Below are 25,395 nucleotides of genomic sequence, written 5' to 3'. Positions count from 1 at the left end.
CTCTTAACAAATTCAGGAAAATTGAAATAAATCTTTGCATTCTATCTGACCACAATGGAATTCAACTACAAATCAGTAGCAAGAAAGGCTATAGAGCATACACAAAATCATGGAAACTAAATACACTACTAAATGATGAATGGGTCAATGATGAAATCAAGAAGAAAATTAAAAAAAAAATTATACCAAACGATAATGAGAATACAACATATCAAAATCTCTGGGACACAATGAAGGCAGTTCTGAGAGGTAAATTTATAGCCTTAAGTGTCTATATTAAGAAATTAGAAAAGTCACAAGAAAACGACCTAATGCTTTACCTTAAAGCCTTGGAAAAAGAAGAACAAGGCAAACCAAAAATCAGTAGGCAGGAAGAAATAATAAAGAGTAGGGCAGAAATTAATGAAATAGAAACAAACAAACAAAAAAAAAAACAATCCAATAATGAAACAAAGAGTTGGTTCTTTGAAAGGATAAACAAGATTGATAAACCCTTAGCAAATCTGACCAAAAGAAAGAGAGAAGAGACACAAATTAATAAAATCAGAGATGAAAAAGGTAACATCAAAACAGATTCCGGAGAAATTCAAAAAATCATAGGGACATACTATAAAAGCATATACTCCACAAAGTATGAAAATCTGAAAGTAATGGATGCCTTCCTTCATTTTTATGACCTACCTAAATTAAATCAAAATGAGATTAATCACTTAAATAGACCTATAACAAACATGGAGATCCGAACTGTTATAAATAATATCGCAACTAACAAAAGCCCAAGCCCAGATGGATTCACTGCTGAATTTAACCAGACCTTTAAGGAAAAGCTAACACCATGGCTTCTTAAGCTTTTCCAGAAAATAACCAAACTCCTTCTATGAGGCCAGAATCACCCTGATACCAAAACCAGGCAAAGATAGAACAAAAAAAGAAAATTATAGACCAATCTCCCTCATGAACATAGATGCAAAAATTCTCAACAAAATATTGGCAAACAGAATACAAGAGTATATAAAAAGATCATTCACCCTGACCAAGTAGGCTTTATCCCAGAGATGTCGAGATGGTTCAATATATGCAAATCTATAAATGTAATACATTATATAAACGGGTTGAAGGATAAAAATCACATGATCATCTAATTGGATGCAGAGAAAGCATTTGTAAAAATCCAATATCCCTTTGTGATGAAGGTCTTATAGAGACTGGGAATAGAGGGAACATATCTCAATATAATAAAGGCTATTTATGACAAGCCTACAGCCAACATATTACTAAATGGGGAAAAACTGGAAGCTTTTCCACTAAAATCAGGAACAAGACAAGGGTGTCCACTGTCCCCACTTTTATTTAATATAGTTTTGGGAGTCTTAGCCATAGCAATAAGGCAAGAGACACACATAAAAGGGATACAAATTGGAAAAGAAGACATCAAGGTATCATTATTTGTAGATGACATGATTCTATACATAAAAGGCCCTACAAATTCTACTAGCAAACTGTTAGAGCTGATTAAAACCTACAGCCATGTAGCAGGATACAAAATAAATACACAAAAATCAGTAGCCTTCATATATGCTAACAACAAACACACTGAGGATGAAATCAGAGAATCACTCCCATTCACAATTGCATCAAAAAATAAAGTACCTTGGAATAAACCTAACCAAGGAAGTAAAGAATCTCTACAATGAGAACTTTACAACACTCAAGTGAGAAATTGCAGAAGACACTAGAAAGTGGAGAAACATCCCTTGTTCCTGGATTGGAAGAATCAATATTGGGAAAATGGCAATCTTACCTAAAGCAATCTACACATTTAATGCAATCCCTATCAAAATTCCAAAGGCTTTCTTCATGGAAATAGAAAAAACAATCCAAAAATTCATTTGGAATCACAAAAAAACCTCGAATATCTAAAATAATACTGAACAACAAAAATAAGGCTGGTGGTATCACCATACCTGATTTTAACCTATACTACAGAGCCAGAGTAACAAAAACAGCATGGTACTGGCACATAAACAGACATGTAGATCAGTGGAACAGAATAGAGGACCCAGATGTAAGCCCAAGTAGCTATAGCCACCTGATATTCGATAAAAACGCCAAAAATACTCATTGGAGAAGAGACAGCCTCTTCAGCAAATGGTGTTTTGAAAACTGGATATATATCTGCAGAAGGATGAAAACAGATTCTTCTCTCTCGCCATGCACAAGAATTAAGTCCAAATGGATTAAAGACCTTAACATCAGACCTGAAACTCTGAAAGTGCTAGAGGAAAAAGTAGAGGAAACCCTTCAACATATTGGTCTTGGCAAAGACTTTCTGAATACAACCCCAATTGCTCAGGCAATAAAACCACAGATTAATCACTGGGACCTCATGAAATTACAAAGATTTTGCACTGCAAAGGACACAGTGAAAAAAGCAAAGAGGCAACCTAGAAAATGGGAAAAAATCTTTGCCAGCTATATACCTGATAGAGGATTAATATCTAGGATATACAAAGAACTCAAAAAGTTAAATAATAAGGTATCAAACAAGCCAATCAAAAAATGGGCTATGGAGCTAAATAGAGAGTTCTCAAAGGAAGAAATATGAATGGCATATAAGCATCTAAAAAAATGTTCTACATCACTAGTCATCAGGGAAATGCAGATTAAAACTACATTGAGATTCCATCTCACTCCTGTCAGATTGGCCACCATCATGAAAACAAATGATCATAAATGTTGGCAGGGATGCGGAAAAAGAGGAACCTTCTACACTGCTGGTGGGAATGCCATCTGGCCCAGCCATTGTGGAAATCAGTGTGGAGGTTCCTAAAACAGCTAAAGATTGATCTACCATATGACCCAGCTACAGCACTCCTAGGCATATATCCAAAGGACTCATCTCATTTCCTTAGAAGTACATGCTCAACCATGTTTATTGCTGCTCAATTTATAATAGCTGGGAAATGGAACCAGCCTAGATGTCCCTCAACTGATGAGTAGATAATGAAGATGTGGCACATTTATACAATGGAGTTCTACTCAGCGGTAAAGAAAAATGAAGTTATGAAATTTGCAGAAGAATGGATGGACCTGGAAAGGATTATACTAAATGAGGTAACCCAGGCCCAGAAAGCCAAGCGCCACATGTTCTCTCTCATATGTGGATACTAGCTACAAATGACTGGGCTTCTGCGTGAGAATTAAAATTCTTAGTAGCAGCAGCCAGTAAGTTAAAAAGGAGACATATAGGGAAGAGAAAGGAAGGGAGGAGGGTACTTAATAGGTTGATATTGTATATATGTAAGTACAATGATTGTGATGGAGAGGTAATATGCTAGAGAATGGAATTTCAAAGGGGAAATTGGGGTGGGGGAGGAATTAACATGGGATTTTTTTATAATCATTGAAAATGCTAATAAAAAATAAAATTAAATTAAATTAAAAAAGAAAGTCAAAAAAAGAAAAAAATTCATTCATTTCAATTATGTGGCAAGATTAAGAAAAGTAGCTGAAATCATATGATTGTCCCTAGAATATTCTAAAGAAACAAATGCATGGAAATAGAGCAGAAAATGTATAGCGACTAGGAATCTAATAAATTCATAGATGTCAAGAATGATAAAAATTAAACTTTTGTATAGTAACATTGATAAAACTCCAGAAGTACAAACAATCTTCAAAGTAGACAAAGTAAAATCACATAGAAACAAAACTAGTAGGGAATGATGAAGTAGAAAAAGAAACCTTAAGAATTCTATTCCAAGTAAAAATATCTTTCAAAAATCAAGGTAAAATAATAATACGAAAGGCAACAGAATTTGCTGTCCATTGGGTTCTTTTTTAACAGCTAAGCAGCACAAACAAAACAATGGTATTGGCAGGAAACCTGAATATATACAAGGATGTAGAAGGACCAAATATGAAATATGCAAATAAACGTAATTTATTTTGCTACGTAAAAACTGCTTTTAAAGATAAGTGCACTAGCTGGGCATGGTGGTGCACCCCTTTAATCTAAGCACTTGAAAGGAGAGGTAGGAGGATCCCTGTGACACTGTAGCCAGCTAGAGACTACACAGTGAATTCCAGGATAAACTGGGCTACAGTGAAACCGTACCTCAAAATAAATAATTTTAAAAAGAAAGTGCACTGAGTATGGTGGCTCACGTCTACAATCCCAACACTTTGGAGGATGAAGTCCAAGGACTGCTGTGAATTTGAGGCTGGCCTAGGGCTACAGAGCAAGTTCCAGGTCAGCTTGGCTAGAGTGAGACCCTGCCTCAAAAGCCACAAACACAGAAAGATAAATGTGTATTTAAGGTGACAATAGTAAAGTGTGAGAGTAGGCCAGGTTAAAATAAAATAAAGGAGAGCAACAGCACAACAGATAGTAGGATGAAAATGATGGCATGCTCTTGTAAGGTTATTTTTTTTAAAATGTATTTTATTCATTTGAGCGAGAAAGAGAAAGGGAGAGAGAGAGACAGAGAGAGAATATGGGCATTCCAGGTCATCTAGCTACTGCAAATGAACTCTATACTCATGTGTCACCTTGTGCATCTGGCTTTTGTGGATAATGGGGCATCGAACCTGGGTGCCTAGGCTTTGCAGTCAAATTCCTTAATTACTAAGCCACTTCTCCACCCCCCTCTTGTAAGGTTCTTACAAGTATTAAAGGGTACAGGACTAATAACAGCCTGAAGTTGGAAGTGCATACTGTAAACATTAAGACAACCAACAACTATGATAAAGAGGTAGCTAATATTCCAATAGTGACAAGAAAATGCACTAGTAAAAAAATTCACTATTTCCAGCTTGGGTTAGAACAAGACCCTACCTCAAAAAAACCAAAAAGAAATAAACATATTCAATGTTTTCTGTAGAAGGCAGGAAAATATGGAGGGAAAAGTTCATTTGAAATAAACACAAAATGAAAACTAGCAAATGTCACAATGCCAAAATCACATAAGAAATTTAAACTTAAAAAAAATAAAGAAATAAATTTAACTGATAGCCTAGCTTGAGATGTTTAAGCTGCAACACAAGAACAAAAGAAACATGAAAAACCAAGACAAAATCAATCCTTTAGTAATGCTGCAGTTACCTTTAAATTGATGGCAGAAAGTACTCAACCAAAAGCAGTCTATGGGAGGAAAGAAAGGGTTTTATTTGGCTTATAAACTCAAGGGGGAAGCTGCATGATGGCAAGGAAAACTGTGGCATGAGCAGAGGCTGGACATCACCTCCTGGCCAACATCAGGTGGACAACAGCTGCAGGAGACTGTGCCAAACACTGGCAAGGGGAAGCTGGCTATAACACCTATAAGTTAGTGACCAATAACTCAACTCTTTCCGAAAGACTCCCAATTCTCAAACTGCCATCAGCTGGAGACCTAGTATTCAATGCACCTGAGTTTATCGGAGACATCTAATTCAAACTACAAGTAATTACCTTCATTGAAACTGAAGTTGAATTCTACAAAGGGAATTTAGAAAAATTATTATAAATGTTAAAGGAAATCAAAGTAAGTCGAATTCTGAACAAATCCCAAAGAACAACAAAAAGATGATGCAAATAAGGAAAAGAAAAGATATGAAAGAATTCAATAAAGAGATAGAAATATTGGAGCAAACAAAAACTGAAAATCTGGAAACGAAAATGGCAATACTCAATTTAAAGGCTCTATAGCAAGCCTTGCCAACAGAGTGAATCCCGGAGAGGACAGAATATATGAGCTGGAAGATGAGGTGAATGAACTGGACATTCCAACATGGACAAAGATGAATTAATGGGAAGGTATGTACAGGAATTTCTAGATATACAGGGCTCTATGAAATAACCAAATTTAAGATTCATGGGCCTACAAGAAGCTAACAGGTATACTTGCAAGGAATAAAAATATTTTCAACAAAATCATGATATAAAATTTCCCCTAAATCAGGGAAGATACCAAACTAGACTTCTAGATATTCCCCCTTCTATTTCCATTTCTTCTTTTCACTCCTCCCCTGCCACAACTGGGGATTTAGCCCTCAGGCTTGATCCAATCCCCAGCACTGCGTAAACCAAGTGTGGTCTGTAACAAAATAGGAAAATCTGAAGTTTAAGGTCATCTTTGAATATGTAGTAAGTTCCAGGCCAGCATACACAGACTACATGAGACTATGCCTCAAAAAAAACAAAACAAAACAAAACAAAAAAACCTCTAAATTCTGCATATGAAAGTACAGATACTTAACACAACAACATCCAGTTCTATCCATTCTTGCATATTTTTTTTGTTGTTCACAACTGGGAACTGAACTCAGTGCCTTTTGTATTCCAGACAAGCATTCCAACTGCTGAGTGGTATCTATAGTTCATTCTTCTTTATGTCTCAATAATACATTTTGTATGTATGGCACATTTTCTTTATCCAGTCATCCACTGATAGGCATGTAGACAGAATCACACTTGGGCTATAAATAGTGCTATAATAAACATGAGTGTTCGGGTATAATACTACACTTTTAGCCACAAAAAATTTAAAAAGAATTCTTCCCAATTCAATTTTTTCAGAACAAGGACTTACCTTATTAAGTGCAACAATGAAGGGACATTTTTTAGATTTGAGAAGGTTGATGGATTCAATTGTTTGAGGCTCCAAACCATGCATAATGTCAACAACTAAAATGGCAATATCACAAAGAGAGCTTCCTCTGTTTCTTAAATTACTGTCATGAACAGGAAAAAAGATGTGTAAGTAGAAATTTTTTCAATGAGCTTTTTCTAACTTAAAGTTTTAACTTCAGCAGGGCATGGTAGTGTATGCCTTTAATCCCAGTATTTGGGAGGCAGAGGTAGGAGGATCACCATGAGTTTGAGGCCACCCTAATACTACATAGTGAATTCCACATCAGCCTGAGGTAGAGTAAGATCCTACTTTCAAAAACAAACAAAAGAAAATAATTTCTTTGTAAAATCTAAATTACAAGTAGAAAATAACTCATTCCAGACTTGTCTCCTCCCAGCTCCCAGTTCTGAGTAACCAGTGTGGACAGTGAGTAGGCAGGCATAGCAGTGTGGAGTGACTAGGCCAGATCCCTATCTCCTTGGTCCTCCCAGCCCCTTGGTATTAGTAGGTCCCATTGTGCCTTGCTTGGGGAGGCCTGCAACCTGAGTGAGCTGTGGAATCAGGCCTTTTGCTCTGGTATCCTCACTGGCCACTGGGTACCAACATTCCTGTTCACCTAAGTCCGAAGGTGCATGGGCCAAAGGACAACAACTTGCTTCCTCCTCAATAAAATAGTCTCTGTAAACTGGGTAGGCAAAACACAAAGAAGTCAACAAAAGTCAGAAAACTGAGGGATCTCCACCAAGGATGCCTTGTGCTACACTGGGAACCTCCAGAAATTCCTAGAATTGAGTAATAATGAAAACACAACACACCAAAACTTATGGGACACAATGAAGGCAATCCTAAGGAGAAAATTCATAGCCCTAAATGCCTTTATTACAAAGACAGAGAGATCCAAACTAATAACCTGATTGACCACCTAAAGGCACTGGAAAACCAAGAAGAACCCAACCCAAAGAGCTCCAGATAGAAACATTCAAGATTAGAGGAGAAATTAATGAATTGGAAAATAACAAACCAATTTAAAAAAAAAAAAATCAATGAAAGGAAGAGCTGGTTCTTTGAAAAAATAAACAAGGGCTGGAGGGATGGCTTATCAGTTAAGGCATTTGCCTGTAAGGCGAAGGACCCATGTTAGCCAGATGCAAAAGGGGGCACAAGCATCTGGAGTTTGTTTGCAGTGGCTGAAGGCCCTGATGCGCCCATTCTCTCCCTCTCCCTCTCCCTCTTTCTCTGTCAAATAAATAAATAAATATTTAACAAAAAGAAAAACTAAACAATATTTGACAAACCCCTGGCCAATATGATCAAGCAAAAAAAAAAAAAAAGAGAGACAGAGAGAAGTCTCAAATTATCAAGATCAGAAATAAAAAAGGAGCAATCACAACAGACATTAGTACTTAGAAAAATCATTAGGGCATACTTCCAAAACCTCTACTCCGCAAAACTGAATAATTTAGAAGAAATGGATGAATTCCAAGACACATACTACCTGCCAAAACTAAACTTGGAGCAGATTAATCTCCTAAACAAACCTATAACATCCATGGAAATTGAAAAGGTAATCCAAAACCTCCCCAAAAAGAAAAGTCCAGGACCGAATGGCTTCTCAGCTGAATTCTATCAAACCTTCATAAAAAGACTGAAACCATTTTTTCTCAAACTATTTTGTATCACTGGAGACCAGGGAATCATCCCTTTTTTTTTTTTTTTTTTTTTTGGTTTTTCGAGGTAGGGTCTCAGTCTGGCTCGGGCTGACCTGGAATTCACTATGTAGTCTCAGGGTGGCCTCAAACTCTCGGCGATCCCGAGTGCTGTGATTAAAGGAGTGCGCCACCACACCCGGCTCCCCGACTCTTTTTATAAAGTGAGTATCACTCTAACAGCAAAACCAGATCTCAAAATTCATATGAAATGGTAGCAGACTCAGATATCCAAACATATCCTCAGAAAAAAAAAAAAAAAAAAAAAAAAAAAACCTCTGGAGGTATCACCATACCCAATCTAAAGCTATATTACAAAGCCATGGTAACAAAAACAGCATGGTACTAGAATAAAAACAGAAACACAGACCAATGGAACAGAATTGAAGAGCAAGACCTTAGATCAAGTAACTACTGCTACTTGATCTTTGACAAAGGTGCAAATAATGTAGACTAGAGAAAAGACAAGACAGCATCTTTCACAAATGGTGTTGGACAAAATGGATGACCATATGTAGAAAAATGAAATTAGAGCCACTCATTTTGCCATATACAAAAATCAAGTCCAAATGGATTAAATACCTCAGTATAAGACCTTTTAGCTCTTCAACTATACTGAAAGAAAAAATAGGAGGCACTCTCCACAACACAAAGCTGGGAAAAGATTTCCGGAACAAAGCCCTAATAGTCCAGGAAATTAAACAAGCACTCAACCAATGGGATCTCATGAAGCTAAAAAGCATTTGTACAGACAAACACACCATAAGCAGAGCCAATAAATTACCCACTGAATGGAAGAAAATCTTATCCAGCTAAGAATTCTGCTTTCCATTGTCAAGCTCCCACTAATCTTGAGCTATAAGAGGGTCTACACCCTTTAAATTCTCTCTATATGAATAATAGTTATCCCATTTAACTAGTGCTGACTGCACTCTCTGTTGGAGAATCTGCTTCTCTTTTTCAGATGGGAGCTGGATCTGAGGAGATAAACAACCCAACACATTCCACTCCAGCCCCAGCTGAAACCATAGAGGAACTGGGGAAATGAGCAAGTGTGCTGCTTTCTTACTGAATCTGATATCAGCACAAGGGTGAAGGAGATAGACCCTGAGGTAACACAACCAAACCAGAGATCCGGAGGCTCTTAAGTGTCCATCACTGAAGTACACTTAAAACACACCCAACATGGCTCAGGGAATTTTGCAAAGACACACATCTTTCCCCATAACTGACTGCTGCCCCCATAAGGCATGACCCACAATCCCCATGGGGTTGACCTGCATCCCCAATGAGGAAGGCCTCTTCATAAAAGGGACAGGGAAGAGGGAAAGGATAGTACCAATATGTGTTGTTTACCTACTAATAAATATGTTCACATCTAATAAAAATAAATTTTAAGAAATTTTTTAAAAAGAGAAAATAACTCATTCTACAGGGGACCAGGTCTCATATGAAAGGGTGTGGTATTTGAGTAAGACCCACATATCTTACTACAACCTCTAGATTACTTCCAGAGGTTAGGAATTTAATCCAAAAGTTTGAAATCAACAACCTTCTGAGTACTGACATGATGCTCTAAAGCTTCAAATTTTGGAGCATTTAGCATTTCAGATTTTTGGGTTAAGGATATCATTTCAGAAAAAGGAGCGCTCAACCTGCACTATCTAATAAAATGTTAATGCTTAAGAAAACATTTGTTAAGGGAACAATGATAGGGAAAAATGTATACATAATACAAATGTAATCTTTCTTATTTATTTTACCCACAGATGTTTGAATCCACAGATACAGAACGTGTGTTAATTAGGACTCATTAGTCTTTAATTTGCCAAGTACTAATCCAACAATTATACTTAGTTTTAGGCGTGTGTATGTTAGGGAATACAGTGAAGTGAAAATCCTCCCTTTGCAATAGGCTTTGAAGAAATTAGACCTGGTATACATTAGGAATGGCTCTATTTCCCACATTAAAGGGTGATCTTTCAAAGTAAAAGTTTTCTATGAAAACAAAGAATGCAAATAAAACACGGTTAAATCTGTGATGAGCAAAGGAAGACTAGTAAGTATAGCACAACAGGTTTCAATGACAATTCCAACATCAATGAATCTAGTATCTTTTCTGTGTGTCCACAGCACTTATGTAGTGATCAGAAGATAACCCCAGATATTGTTCCTCACTTTCATCTTTTTGAAGGTAGTGTCTGTGGTTGTTTACTATGGTGTTTGTCAGGTTAGCTGACCTGCAAGGTTTGGGAAGATTTTCCTGTCTCAAACAACCATCTTGCCATAGTTGCACTGGGATTACTATTACAATGTCTTGCATTTTACAGAGATTCTAAGAATATAAACTCAGATATTATTACTCAGCTATCTACTGAGAAATCTTCCTAGATGAACCGCACAACCTTAATCATTTGGACTTTCTAGGTTTCAGTTCCTTGATGACAAAAGGCTGATCTTACCTGAAAGATTCATGCCCTGGAGTATCAATAATCAGCATGCCTGGAATCCGGACATTTTCTCTATCAAACTAGAAACAGTGGAGAAAGACAAGTATAAAGAGGTCAAAAAATTTATAATGAAAACAAAAATATTACTACTTCCTTCATCAAACAAGTGGCCTTAAAAAGTAAGTCAAAGCTGGAGAGATGGCTCAGATGCTTATGTAAGATTGGCACACAATCACCCACTGAACTAGGTCTGCAGCCCTTTGTTTTTACCTCAAAATTGCTATTTTGGGGGCTGAGGAGATGTCTTAGTGATTAAGGTGCTTGTCTGTGAAGCCTAAGGACCCAGGTTCAATTCCCCAGAACCCACGTAAGCCAGAAGTATAAGGCAGACCATGCGCTGGGAGTTCGTTGGCAGTGCTAGAGGTTTTGGTGTGCCCATTCTCTCTCTGTATCGGTCTCTTCCTCTCTCTCTACCTCCCTCTCTCTCAAATAAATAAATAATAAAGAAAGAAAATATTTTTTTTAAATTGTTATTTAGCCAGGAATGGATTAGAACTTCTGATCACATGGAAAGAAAGACCAATTTGTAAAATGGTCTAAGAGCAAAGAAAATGGCATGTGAGGGGTTGGAGAGATGGCTTAGTGGTTAAGCACTTGCCTGTGAAGCCTAAGGATTCAAGGCTCAATTCCCCTGGACCTATGTTAGCCAGATGCATGGGGGGGGGGGGGCACATGTATCTGGAGTTCCTTTGCAGTGGCTAGAAGTCCTGGCGTGCCCACTCCCCCCCCCCCCCGCCTCTTTCTCTCTCTGTCACTCTCAAATAAATGAATAAAAATAAACAAACAAAAAAACATTTTAAATAAAATGGCATGTGAGGACTCCTACAATAGATAATGCCTATTTTTTGTATCTCTGTAAATATTTTATTTTTTATTTATTTGAAAGAAGAAGGAGGAGAAGAAGGGAGAGAGAATGAGTGCATCAGGGTCTTTAGCTGCTGCAAACGAACAACAAACATATGTGCTACCTTGTGCATCTGGCTTAAGTGGGTCATGGGGGATTGAACATGGTCTTTTGGCTTTGCAGGCAAGTGTCTGAACCACTAAGCCATCTCTCGAGCCCCATTTTTGTTTTTTAAATATCTTAAGCAAAATAGTGCATGTGTTAATTCTGAATGGTAAAACATAAGGATTTCATATACCAGTGTACTTTTCCCCTGTTGCAAATATTTTCTATTTTTGTTATAGATTTAAACAAATGACATGCTATTGAACTTACATTTTTAATCATCTTGGTTTGCTCATTAATTGCTTCAAGGGGAACATTTGTGGCACCAATTTGCTGTGTTATGCCCCCTGCTTCACCATCTTGGACATGTGTGTGACGAAGCTAGGGGAAGAGAAGAAATTCAGATTAGTATTTTGACATATAAAAAGATAAAACCAACTCAATAAGGCATTGGCAATTTATTCTTTTTACTGACAACTTCCATAATTATAGGCAATAAATCATGGTAAATTCCTTCCCCCAGTTTCTTTGTTGTAAGTAGAATTGCTATAAGCACTACAGTAACATTAATCTCACACTAAGACCCTAATCGAATAACCTAAAGAAAGAAACTTGTGCCCCTCCATTCATTCAAGTAACTACACTATGACATTTTGTTTTTACTGCAAAATTATTATGTTTAATACATATATAGGAGTCTTGAACTTGAAGAAAAATAATGGATCTAGGGAGAAAGAATTTACATCCCACAAAACTACTAAGACACTATTCTCTTTCAAGAACAAGGGAAATTGTTTCCTCATGCCTCAAATAGGCCAAACTGTAAATAAATAAAAATCCTTTACCAATTTGTTTCTGAATTTCTTTTAAATGAAGGAAAACTGGAGAGACAGGTTTATGAACCTAAGTGCCCTTAACATTACATGTTCGTAAAGCTTGTCAAAGGTATTTATTTGGTTTTAAAGCTATATTAACAAGCTATTTTCTTACCTTATCTAGAATTTTTGTCTTCCCTGTGTCCACATGTCCAAGTACACAGATAATAGGGGCTCTTAACTTTTCTGTATTTATATTTTTACTGTGTTCAAGTCGTCTTTTCTATAAATTAAAAAAATTCACAAAATTAAAATAGTATTTTAAATCCCCACTATACTTATCTTCTTTCATATTTTTAAAAGCATGAGAATGAAAACTTACATCCAAGTGCTTTGGTTATTTGACACTTCACAGTGTAAACTTCTTAATCTAGTTCCTTTGGACAAGAACCCTGTTTCGAATAAATTTGCTAATAGCATTGATAATTATATACAGGGTAAAGTATCACCACCAACTTACTGATCACTCTTGCATCACTGGACTAAGCTACCTGCACAGCCCCTATTTAATGTTCTTTAGTAAAAGATTTCATGTAAGTGTTTGCCAGATTTCACACCTATTTACTATATATGAATCATCTTAGATAGAAGTCACTATCCACAATGGAAACTCTGACCAGGAAATCTGCAATGTAATTTAGAAAATGTGAAGTAAGGTTCTTGATCCACAAAATTTGCAGCAGATTAATTATATTTGTGGATCTTTAAGGAGATAATTAAGGTTAAGTGGGGTCATAAGGGCAGGGCCCTAATCTAAGGACTAATGTCCCGATAAGAAGCACGGACACCAAAAATTGGTCTCTCTCTCCAAATATGTACAGCAGAAAGGCAATGTTAGAGCTCAACAAGAAGGCAGACTTCTACAAATCAGGGAAAAGGAACCCTTCTTGCTGATATCCTGACACTGAACTTATAGCTCAAAGTATGTGTGAAAATAATTTTCAGTTGTTTAAGCCATCAAGTATGTGGTATTTTGTTAAGATAGCCCAAGAATAAAAAATATGAAGCTAAATTAGGTTCTTTTATTTATTTATTTATTTTTGGTTTTTCGAGGTAGGGTCTCACTCTAGCCCAGATTCTCCTGTCTCTGCTTCCCACCTTACTAAATGGGCTGGCATTACAGATGCTCACAATTGAGTCAGCTTTACATGGGCTCTGGGGATCCAAACTCAGCAAATGCCTTGAGCAAACCCATTTGAATAATCTCCCCTCTCTAATTAGGTTATGTTTATAAAACCCAATACAAATCTGGGCGTGGTGGCACACGCCTTTAATCCCAGAATTCCTGAGGAAGAGGTAGGAAGATCACTGTGAGTTCAAGGCCACCCTGAGACTACATCCTGAATTCCAAGTCAGCCTGAAGTAGAGTGAGACCCCACCTTGAAACAAAAATCAAAAAACTGAATAAAAAAATGTGGCTGTGGACTATACTGAGCACAAGCCTTCTTGAATGACAGAATGAAAGAACTCAGTTAAACCTTTCAACGGAAAAAAAAACAACAACAAAACAACACAAAGCTGGATAGAACAGTCAAAACCAACCACTTAAACTCCAGCAAATGGACAAAAGAATATACTAAACTAAAAACCAGTATACCAAAGAAAGTCTGCTGGCCATCAGAAAGAGAAACTGGAGCCTGTGGTAATTCAGCTGCTCCATCCCACTGCTATATATGGGTAGACAGGACAATGAGAGCAAAACTTCAAACTTTAGGACACAGTCAAAACCAGCAGTTACCCCAACAACAAATAGAAAAAGTTGAATTCCAAATCAGACTAAGACCTCTCAATCCTACTAAAGCTCTTGCTTTATAAATAAAGATAACCAAGCAGTTTCATTAGAAATTTACCAGAGATAATCTGTGAAATCAAGACAATCAAGTTAGGTTCTGGTAAGATAATGCTATCAAAGACAGACTTATCCCTCAGGGAGTTATAATGAGAAAGCAGACATATATTTAATTGAATCCCCAAGTAAATGAGGAAAAATTGAATAGAGAAACACACAACTTAGAACTTAAATTAGAGACAGAAAATGAGTAAGCATAGAAAAGTTGAGCACCATTACTAAACAATGGGACTATGAAGAACATGATATAAAGTTCTTCCTTTGGTGCATTAAAAACATTGTCTAGGATGTAAGGGTGATCTGGCTGTGACCTCCATCTCCCTGTTGATTTCCAGGGTTGACTCTGCTGGCCCTTTCCTTGCTTACTAGTCCACGTGCTTCCCTCCTGAAGCTGCATGCCTGGTAAAGAGGAAGACTGTCCTAGAATAGAGGACTGGCCCTCAGCCAAGAATACAGCAGTAGCTACACTGCCCTGCTAGAACCTCCAAACTCTTTAAAAACATTCTCTAAGAAGGATCATTTATTAGGGGATAAAAAAAGTTTTAACTATTTTGTAAATGACAGATCTGGGGATGTAAATCAGTGGTGGAACACTTGTTTAAATACAAACACCTCAAACTCTATGGACAAAGCTAAAGCAGTGCTGGAGGAAAATGAGGAGCAAACTCTCAAATCAATATCTAAGCCATTCCTTTGAGAAATTAGCTAAAACCAGGTGAATCCAAATTCAGCAAAAGAAAATAATAAAGAACATATTAAAAGAAAAAGCAGAGAAAAAAGCAAGAGAATATTTAGTAAAACTCTTAAGTTGGGTCCTTGAGAAAACCAACATGGAAAACTTTAGCTAAATGGACAAAGAGAAAGATGAGACAAGCCAGGCATGGTGGCACACATCTTTAATCCCAGCACTCGGAAGGCAGAGGTAGGAGGATCACTGTGAGTTCAAGGCCACCCTGAGACTACCTGAGACTACATAGTAAATTCCAGGTCAGCCTGGGCTAGAGCGAGACCCTATCTTGAAAAACCAAAAGATGAGACAGATATCACCAAAAGCAGAATAGACAGATGGAATCACAATGGATCTGCAAAAGCTTATAAAAGGCTGCTGATGTGGGCTCAATTTACCAACAACCCTCGTAAAGTCAGATGGGCATTCATATGCAGCATCAAGAGACCTTGGCATGCCAATAAATATTTATTTTTTAACAAATAAATACTTAACAATTACTTGTACTTCTTTATATTATCAGTGAAAAATTGAAATAAAAAAGATCCCATTCACAAAAAAAATTATAAAATACACATAAAAGTAATGAAATAGTTACATCTGCAAACTAAAGAATGTTGTTAGGTGAAACTTTAAAGATTAAATAAACAGACAAGCTATGTCCATGAAAGAATCAATAGTAAGCTGGGCATGGTGGCACACGCCTTTAATCCCAGCACTTGTGAGGCAGAGGTAGAAGGATCGCTGTGAGTTCAAGGCCACCCTGAGACTACAGAGTTAATTCCAGGTCAGCCTGGACCAGAGTGACACCCTACCTCAAAAAGACAAAAAAAAAGAAAAGGAATCAATAGTAAGGTGACAACTCTAAAAAGTGATCTAAAAACTCAAGGCAACCCTCATCAAAATCTCAATAAGCTTTGGCAGAAACTGACTAACTAAAAATCTATATGGAAATGCAAGTCACACAGAATAGCCCAAACCATCTTTACATTTCCTTATTTCAAAATTCACTATAGAACTACAGAACTGTGATCATGAAGAATACATATACAGATAAATGGAGGGGAACAGAAAGTCTAATATTCAATTTTTGTTATCTCTGATCAATTGATCTGAAGACAGGGAATACAGTCTTTTAAAGTGCTCTGGTTGAATTCATAATATGAATTTACTTTCTTACCTCACATTATAATAGAGGGAAAGATTTTGAACAATAGGACAAACTCATGACCATGGGTGAGGCAAACATTTCTTTGGTCTAGCACCAGAAGCACAGTCTGGTAGTTGGGGGAGGGGGGGTGTACAGATACAATAGAAGATGAAAGCAGTGATCACAAAAATGATGCTGCTACAAGCCAAGGAGCTCCAAGAAGCCACAAGACACTTGAAGACAGAAAAAAACAAAACCAAAAAGACACCTATCCCTGAGAGCTCTTAAGAGGGTGGGTCCCTGTCAAGCCCTTTCTTTTAAAGTCTTAATAATACTTACTTTGGACTTCTGGCTTCCAGAACTGTGATGAAATGCTAACCCAACCCCCAGCTTCCAAATCCACAGGTCTGGGAATCTTATCCATTTCTGGCACTTTAGTTGTAAGTTACTTATCACTTTATTTTCCTCAAAATAAGCATAAAATTTCTAGTACTGGGCTGGAGAGATGACTTAGCAGTTAAGGCACTTGCTTGCAAAGCCCAAGGACCCAGGTTCAATTCCCCAATACCCATGTAAGCCAGATGCACAAGGTTGTGCATGCATCTGGAATTTGTTTGCTGGAGGCCCTGCTGAACCTATTCTCTCTCAAATACATAAATAAAATATAAAAAATGTCTACTCCTAAGTATTCAATAAACTACTATAATTTGTTTAAAAGAATTAGACTAGCCGGGCATGGTGGCACACCCTTTTAGTCCAAGCACTTGGGAGGTTTAAGTAGGAAAATCGCTGTAAGTTCAAGGCTAATCTGAAATTACATAGTGAATTCTAGGTCAGCCTGGGCTATAGCAAGGCACTAACTTAAAACAAAAACAAACAAGCAAAAAACCAAGAATTAGATAGCAAAACTTAAAAACTTCAAGAAAAATATCAACTGTAACTCAGTAGTAACATGACCAATTACACAATTAAATTGTGTAAAAATTTGCATACAAGCTTCACCAATAAAGATAAAGAAAATAAGCACGTAAAGAAATATTCAATATGTTGCAATACCAATTAAAGCCACAAGGAGGGGTATTCATATGGATATGGTTGAAAAGACAGGCAAAAACAAAGATATAAAGAACAAGAATTCTCAACTAGGTGGACTGCAGTCACTTTGGGAAATGACCTATAACTAATGAGTTAACAACTAAACATGGTACATCTTTTTTTTTTCCCCAAGGTAGGGTCTCACTCTATCTCAGGCTGACCTGGAATTCACTATGTAGTCTCAGGGTGGCCTTGAACTCATGGTGATCCTCCTACCTCTGCCTCCTAAGCCCTGGGATTAAAGGTGTGCGACACCATGCCCGGCTTGTAAACATGGTACACCTTGAGTGCTCATCATGTGAAATACTTGGGATAAGAAGAATTTCAGATTTGAGGTGTCGTAAATTTTGAATGTTTGCATATAATCAAGAATGAATACAGGGCTGGAGAGATGGCTTAGCGGTTAAGCGCTTGCCTGTGAAGCCTAAGGACCCCGGTTCAAGGCTTGGTTCCCCAGGTCCCACGTTAGCCAGATGCACAAGGGGGCGCACGCGTCTGGAGTTCGTTTGCAGTGGCTGGAAGCCCTGGCGCGCCCATTCTACCTCTCTCCCTCTATCTGTCTTTCTCCCTGTGTCTGTTGCTATCAAATAAATAAAAAATGAACAAAAAAAAATTTAAAAAAAAAGAATGAATACAACAGAAACATAGTATATGAAAGTCACTTAACATAGTATTATTGTCCCTATAATTTTTTGTAATTAAAATTTTTTTTAAATTTTTTCGAGGTAGGGTCTCACTCTAGCCCAGGTTGACCTGGGATTCACTATGGAGTCTCAGGGTGGCCTCAAACTCATGGCAATCCTCCTACCTCTGCCTCCCAAGTGCTGGGATTAAAGGCGTGTGCTACCACAACCGGCTTGTAATTAAAATATTTTATTTTTATTTATTTATTTGACAGAGACAGGGAGAGAGTGAGAGAATGGGCGCACCAAGACCTCTAGCCACTGCAAACAAACTCCAGACACCTGCGACCCCTTGTGCATGTGGCTAACGTGGGTCCTGGGGAACAGAACCAGGATCCTTTGGCTTTGCAGGCAAATACCTTAACCACTAAGGCATCCCTCCAACCATGTCCCTGTAATTTTGACCATGACCTGTCATTACAAGCTAGGGATGGCATTTTCTACCTGTGGCATAATGTTGATGCTCAAAAGACTTCAGATTTTGAAGCATTTTACACTCTCAAATTTGGTATGCTCAACTTGCAAGATGATAAAGTAAAATATTACTTGTTAATAAGAAGGGACAAACAATATGCTGTAACATAAATAAACCCCCCAAAAAGGCTAAGTGGAAGTAGTTAATAATACCACAGACCATGCCGCATGATTATATTTATATAATTTTTAAATTTAAATTTATTTGAGAGAAACAGGTAGAGAAAGAGAGAGAAAGGGTGTGCCAGAAACTCTAGATGTGTATACCACCTTGTATATCTGACTTATGTGGCTTGCAGGCAAGTGCTTTAAATACTAAGCCGTCGCTCCAGCCTAATTTTTTTAAACCCCTTAAGACAAGATCAGTAGTTTCAAGAAGAGTATTAGTAGTTGCCTGGGGCTGGGGAAGACTTCAATTTGCCACAAAGAATTTTTATGGGGTAATGGAAATATTCTAAAGTTGGTTTGTGGTAATGGTGCTACTCTGTAAATTATCACTTCATGGTACACTTTAAATGGTCTAATCTTATAGTATATAAATTACATTTTAACAAAGCTGCTTAAGAAATTGTTAATTCAGAAGAAATTTACAGCATATTGTTTCATTAAAAAAAAAAAAAAAAAAAGCTAATTGGGCTGAACAGATGGCTCAGCAGTTAAGGTACTTGCCTACAAAGCCTAAAGACCTACAGTTTGATTTCCCAGTAGCTACATAAAGCCAGATGTACAGAGTGGCATATGTATCTGGAGTTTGTTTGTAGCAGTTGGAGGCCCTGACATGTCCATTCTCTACCTCTCTCCTTGGAAATAAAATATTTTTAAGAAAAGGAAATAAAGAAAGATGATATCTAACAAGGTAATTATTTACCTTTTTATCATTATTTACAATTTTGGGGATTTTGAGACAAGGTTTCAGTATTTAGACCAAGGCTGGCTGTTACTATGTAGCTTACCTAGGCTGGCCTTGAATGTATAATCCCCTTGCCTCATCTTCCCAAGTTCTAAGATTACAGTCTGTGCCACTGTGTTTGGCTCTAAGCTTTTTTTTTTTGTTTGTTTGTTTTTATTTATTTATTTGAGAGTAACAACGAAAAAGGGCCAGGGCTTCCAGCCACTGCAGACAAACTCCAGATGTGTGAGGCCCTGTACACTTGGTTAACGTGGGTCCTGAGGAATCAAGCTTTGAACCGGAGTCCTTAGGCTTCACAGGGAAGTGCTTAACGGCTACACCATCTCTCCAGCCCTCTAACCTTTTTATAAAAAATTATTATTTTTACTAATTTATTTGAGAGAGACCAAAAAAAAAAAAGAGGCAGATAGAGACAGATGGTTGTGCCAGGGTCTCCAGCCACTGCAAACTCCAGACACATGTACACCTTGTCCATCTGGCTTATGTGGGTCCTTAGGCTTTGCAGGCAATCTCTCCAGCACTGGCTCTAGCCTTTTTAAAAATTTCTTTTGAAACTCAAAACTCACATAATAAGGAAACTTTTATTTTCTGTCTTATGCCCATTTTGGTTGTTCTGCAACAATCAACAACACAGTATAAATTATTTGACCCTTTCTCAAATGTGAATATAGAAGCAAAGGATCTGAGATTTGAGTAGATTACATGTGGAAAGACAGTGACTATCAACATCAAGACTGCCACAGGCACCTGGTGACCTGGTGTCTGAGTTCAGAGATACTGTTCAACATCCTCAAAAAGGACAGTACTCCACAACAAAGTATTATCTAGCCTAAAATGCCACTTTTACTAGGGTTGAGAAACCTACTTAGGCATTTAGACATTTAAATTATCCCTATCTAGAATTTGCAGAAGGAAAACACAGATACCAGCATAAAGGTACTAAAACAAAAACCGTGGGAAAATTAATCGTACATGAAAAGACGAAAAGGAAATTAAAATGTTGCTTAGCTTCAAATCCTATCCGCCAGGATGGTGTTACATCTTTAATCTCAGCATTTAGGAGGTGGACATAGGAAGAAGTTCCAGGTCAGTCTAGATGACAGTGAAACCTTATCTCAGAAAATTATGTGGCTAGACAGTTAAGGTGCTTGCTTGCAAAGCCTACCAACCCAGGTAAAATCAGAAATATGAAGCAGTGCACGTGTCTGGAAATCAACTGCAGCAGCAAGAGGCTGTGGGGTGCCCATATCCCTGCATTATTCACTCTCACTCAAATAAAAAAAAATTCAAATTCTATTGTATTGATTAGGGAAAACAGAAAAGCGCCATCTGAGTGCAGTGGCACATGCCTCTAATTCTAGCACTCTAGGAGGCAAATGCAGAAGGATGGAGAGTTTGAGGCTACATAGCAAGACCCTGTCTCAAAGGAAATAAAAGATAAAAACAAACAAAAAAAGCTTCATTAATCTACTAGATTTCAAAAAGACAACAAATGCCTTACACTAATGTAAGCAACCAACTGAATACAGAGCATATTCTTCACCTATCTATTAACCATTACCCTAACAGACAGTAACAAAAGAAAAGGTGATAAAGCAGTCTCCATTCTGACTTGAGCAAAGGAAAGAAATCCCTGGGGTTAGACCCATGCTATCTTAGCATTACAAAAACGGGAGAAGATAGTACTCTTTACAAGTTATTGCTGCTTAATGATGCTAGGGGAATAGGGAGGAAGGTAGTAAAGAGAAAGGGAAAAATAAGTACCTCAATTCTCCGTTTTGCTTTGTCATAAGCCCTTTCTTCTTTAGTTCGATCATCATCAGAGTCATATTCAGAGTCTGAGCTAACTTCTTTACTTGGCTTTTTATCTAATGTTTTCCCTGAATCTTTCTCATCTGACATCTTTTCATCTTCCTCATCACCTTCACTGCCTTCGCTTTCTCCTTCCTCTTCTTCTTCTTCACTGTCTTCTTCTTCCTCTTCCTCCTCTTCTTCCTCTTCCTCCTCTTCTTCTGGATTTTCTTTTACTTCTATATGTATCGTGTTTTCTTCTTTGGGGACAAAAAATGATTTTTTTAAAGTAAGTGAAAGTTAACATCATAAATTTATATCTCGAAAAGAAACAATAAGGTAAAATAAAATAAGGAAAACTAATACTGAAAATACACTGAAGCCGTAACATTGTGTTTTCCTGAATCATAAATGTAAAGTATCTATTGCTACAGTAAAGACTGGTCCTCAGTGCTAAAAGCTGGAGGCACTAATCCAGGAGACAAGGAAGAACATTATCACTGAAAGCTGAGTACAATGTTAAGTAATGCTTTCCTCTTGGTATTTCTTGCTGATTCTAGAGGCAGTAACCAAAAGCTAGGTCCACGAATTATGAGTCCAGAATTACCAAGGACTGAAGAGATCAAGGACAGCAAGGGGATGGGTAGGCACTGAATTATGTCCTTACTGTGAGGTACAGCCCTGTAGAATTATACTCTAGGAGTAAGATGAGTAAGAAAAAAGAAATTAGCTAATCCCCATTATTGGAGAATCACCTTCAGATTCCCTCAATTCAAAATTTAATAAAATAGAGCTGGAGAAATGGCTTAGAGGTTAATGTGCATGCCTACAAAGCCTAAGGACCCTGGTTTAATTCTTCAGGTCCCATGTAAGCCAGATGCACATAGTGGCACATGCATCTAGAGTTTGTATGCAGTGGCTATAGGCCCTGGTGCGCCCATTCTCTCTCTCTCTCCCCCTCTAACAAATAAATAAATGAATAAATATATTCTTAAAAATGTAATAAGATGGTTCCATATTATTTGTTTAGTCACACTGATGGTGTAAATAAAGGTTGGGCAACCTTAATTCAAAATCTCAAATGCTTCATTTTTTTTTTCTTCCAAAGACGGTCTCACATATAACTGGCTGGTCTTGAACTTGCTAAGTAGCCAAGGATGGCCTTGAACTTCTATTCCTGCTTCTTCTATCTACTGAGTGCTAGGATTATAAGGGTGCACCACTAGGTCTGGCCTATCAAGTTTTAGGGATTGAAACAGGCAAACATTCTACACTAACTGAGGTACATCTCCAGCTTGAAGTGGTTCAAATTCTAAAACATTTTAGACACAGACATATTACAAACACTGAATTCCATGCTGTGAAACTGCTCTCATGGATAAAAGTCTTTAAAATGCCTACATATAAACCATTTGTTTAGAAAACATACAATTTCTTCTTTAGTCTTGAGACACAATCTCCAAGGTATCTCATGCACATGCAAATATACCAATATCCAAAGCACTTCTTATCCCAAGCATCTGGATGAAGAAAAAAATTTACTCTAGAAGTTGGGGAGATGGCTCACTAGTTAAAGGCATTGCTTACAAGCTTGCTGGTCTAAGTTCAATTTCTCTAAACCCACATAAAGCTGGACATAAAGTGGTGCATATGTCTGTGATCCCAAAGTACCCATGGAAATGGGAAGTGGAATGAGAAGCCAAAAGCTCACAGGCCAGCTAGACTGGCACGCACAAAGCCAAGTGGCAAAAATAAAGTAACAACTACTCAATTGGTATTTTACTAAGCAGCAATAATAGACTATGGCAATGGCAGTACCACTTAAAGACATAAGAACAACAATAAAGACAGAAAGTATTCACATAATCAAAGCTAGTTTAGCTGAGTTACCAGATAAAGTACACTTATAAGGCACTTAACTGTTAGAAAAAAAAAAAGTATTGTTAATAAAAGGCTCAATTCACCAAAAAGACTAAGATGGAAGTTACCTATTATCATAGAATCAAAATATACAAAGCAAAAGTTAACAGAACTCAGTGAAAAAAAAACAAGACAAGACAGTCCATGATCATGGTAGGAGGGATTCATGATGATGAATAATATAAAGGAGTACTGCCCAGAACTTGTCAGCAGTAACCTGCTGACACAAGGAGCATCACATGTTAGACACTGGCACCACCCGGAGCCTGGCCATGGTCTTGCTATGTGTAAACTATACCTGGACACCTTTCTGGAGCAAACAAGGCAGCTTTGGAATGTTGCGCTTCAAAAGACACATATCCAGAGAAGGACACTGTCTGCCCTGTGTTTATGGTGCTACTAAGTCTTCAAACCCTCCTCCTTCTGCTCCAGTGATGTCCTACCACACTGACGGTGACAGCTGAAGTCTGCCTGATCTGAAGATTTTTTCACTGTTTTTATTTTTTCTTAATGTTTTGAAAGAAAGAGAGAGAGAATGAAGGAGGCCGATAGAGAATGGATGTGCCAGGGCCTCTAGTCAATGCAAATGAATTCCAGATTAGTGTGCCACCTTGTGCATCTGGCTTAACAAACCTTGGCAAGTACAGCAAATCCGCAAAAGACTTTCCTCTAAGGCATCATTCATTCAGGGTGTTCACTGTTAACAGAAGCCTTGCAAATATAAAGAAGCTTCTATCACTGATTCATCCTCAAATCAACATCACTGCCTTGATAAAGCAGGTAAGTCCTACACATGTAAAGAATGTGGCAGACATTTTAAAATGCATCCTTTCTTAATTATTTATGAAGCACTTTAAACTGGTACAAAAGTGAAGAATGTGACCAAAGCTTCAAAACTGATAAAAATTGTAGGCAACAGCATCTAAATTATACAGGAGAAAAACATACAAATGAAAAGAATGTGGCAAAAGCTTCAACAGGCCTATAAAACTTAGAGAACATCATCTAAATCATACCAGAAAGAGACCGTACATATGCCAGGAATGTGGCAAAGCTTTCAGGTGTAACACATACCTTAATCAGCACTATATAATTCATATAGTAGATAATCCTCACAAATATGAAGAATGTGGCAAAGCTTTCAGTTCTAATGCACAACTTAATCATCATTATATATTTCATACAGAAGAGAAGCCATACCAATGTCAAGAATGTGCTGAAGGCTTGTCAAGTAAAACAAACCTTAATATTCATCACTTACTTCATGTAGGAGAGAAACCATACAAATGTAAAGAATGTGGCAAAGACTTCAGATCTCATCCAAACCTTATTACACAAACACAAAAAATTCATACTGGACCAAAACCATCCAAATGCAATGAATGTCAAGAAGCCTTGAAGTATTTTGTACACTTGATTCAACACTTGAAAATTTATGGGACGGGCTTTCCTACAGATGCAATGAATATGTTAATGCTTTCAGTATTACTCCCACCTTTGGGCTCATCAGATTATTCATACTGGAGAGACACCCTATATATGTAAAGAATATGGCAAAAAGTTTGGCCATGCTTTATGTCTTTCTATACGTCAGATGATTCATACTAGAGAGACATTCTATAGATGTAAGGAGCGTGGCAAAGCCTGTTACACTTCTTTCTATCTTAAACATCAGAGAATCCATTATGAGGGACGCTACCACTGACAGCTATGCAGAATAAACTTTGATCATCTTCTTTTAATAATCCTCTTTGTACACCAAAATAACATACCCTATAGTTGTACGGAGTATGGCAAAGCATATATCCTTTTTTCTCAGCTTAAACAATATCAGACAATGCATACTGGAGAGAGAACATCATGCACGTAAAGAATGTAGAAAAGCCCAGAAAACTCACTCAGTCTTCAATGTACACCAGAGAATCCATATGGGGAAACCCTATAGTTGTAAGGAACGTGGTGAAGTCTTTTATTGTTATTCCCAAAGTTTATCAATATCAGAAAACTCATACTGGAGAGAGACCACATATGTGTAACCAATGTGCCAAAGGTTCCACCACTTCTTGGTAACCTTAAACAACACCAAAAGACTCATATTCAAGAGAAGCCCTAGCAGTGTGCAGAAAGGCCAAACCTTCAATT

General features: G+C 37.4%; 1 protein-coding gene across 2 annotated transcripts in view; it reads right to left on the bottom strand.

The window, feature by feature from the left end:
* The window catches only part of Eif5b (eukaryotic translation initiation factor 5B), a 99,245-nt gene that overhangs the window by 15,748 nt on the left and 58,102 nt on the right, over positions 1–25,395 (bottom strand). For both annotated transcript variants that reach the window (XM_045147740.1, XM_004669781.3), the window contains exons 10-14: positions 21,307–21,593; positions 12,770–12,877; positions 12,050–12,160; positions 10,783–10,850; positions 6,573–6,714 (exon numbers count right to left, since the gene is read on the bottom strand). In XM_045147740.1, coding sequence (XP_045003675.1) covers positions 6,573–6,714; positions 10,783–10,850; positions 12,050–12,160; positions 12,770–12,877; positions 21,307–21,593 — 716 coding nt within the window. The remainder of the gene's footprint in view (positions 1–6,572; positions 6,715–10,782; positions 10,851–12,049; positions 12,161–12,769; positions 12,878–21,306; positions 21,594–25,395) is intronic.

Source organism: Jaculus jaculus, chromosome 4 (genome assembly GCF_020740685.1).
Source record: "Jaculus jaculus isolate mJacJac1 chromosome 4, mJacJac1.mat.Y.cur, whole genome shotgun sequence".
In the NCBI taxonomy this organism is placed as follows: Eukaryota; Metazoa; Chordata; class Mammalia; order Rodentia; family Dipodidae; genus Jaculus; species Jaculus jaculus.
The sequence above is the reverse complement of the archived record's forward strand: the minus strand, read 5'-3'. Positions and strand labels throughout refer to the sequence as shown.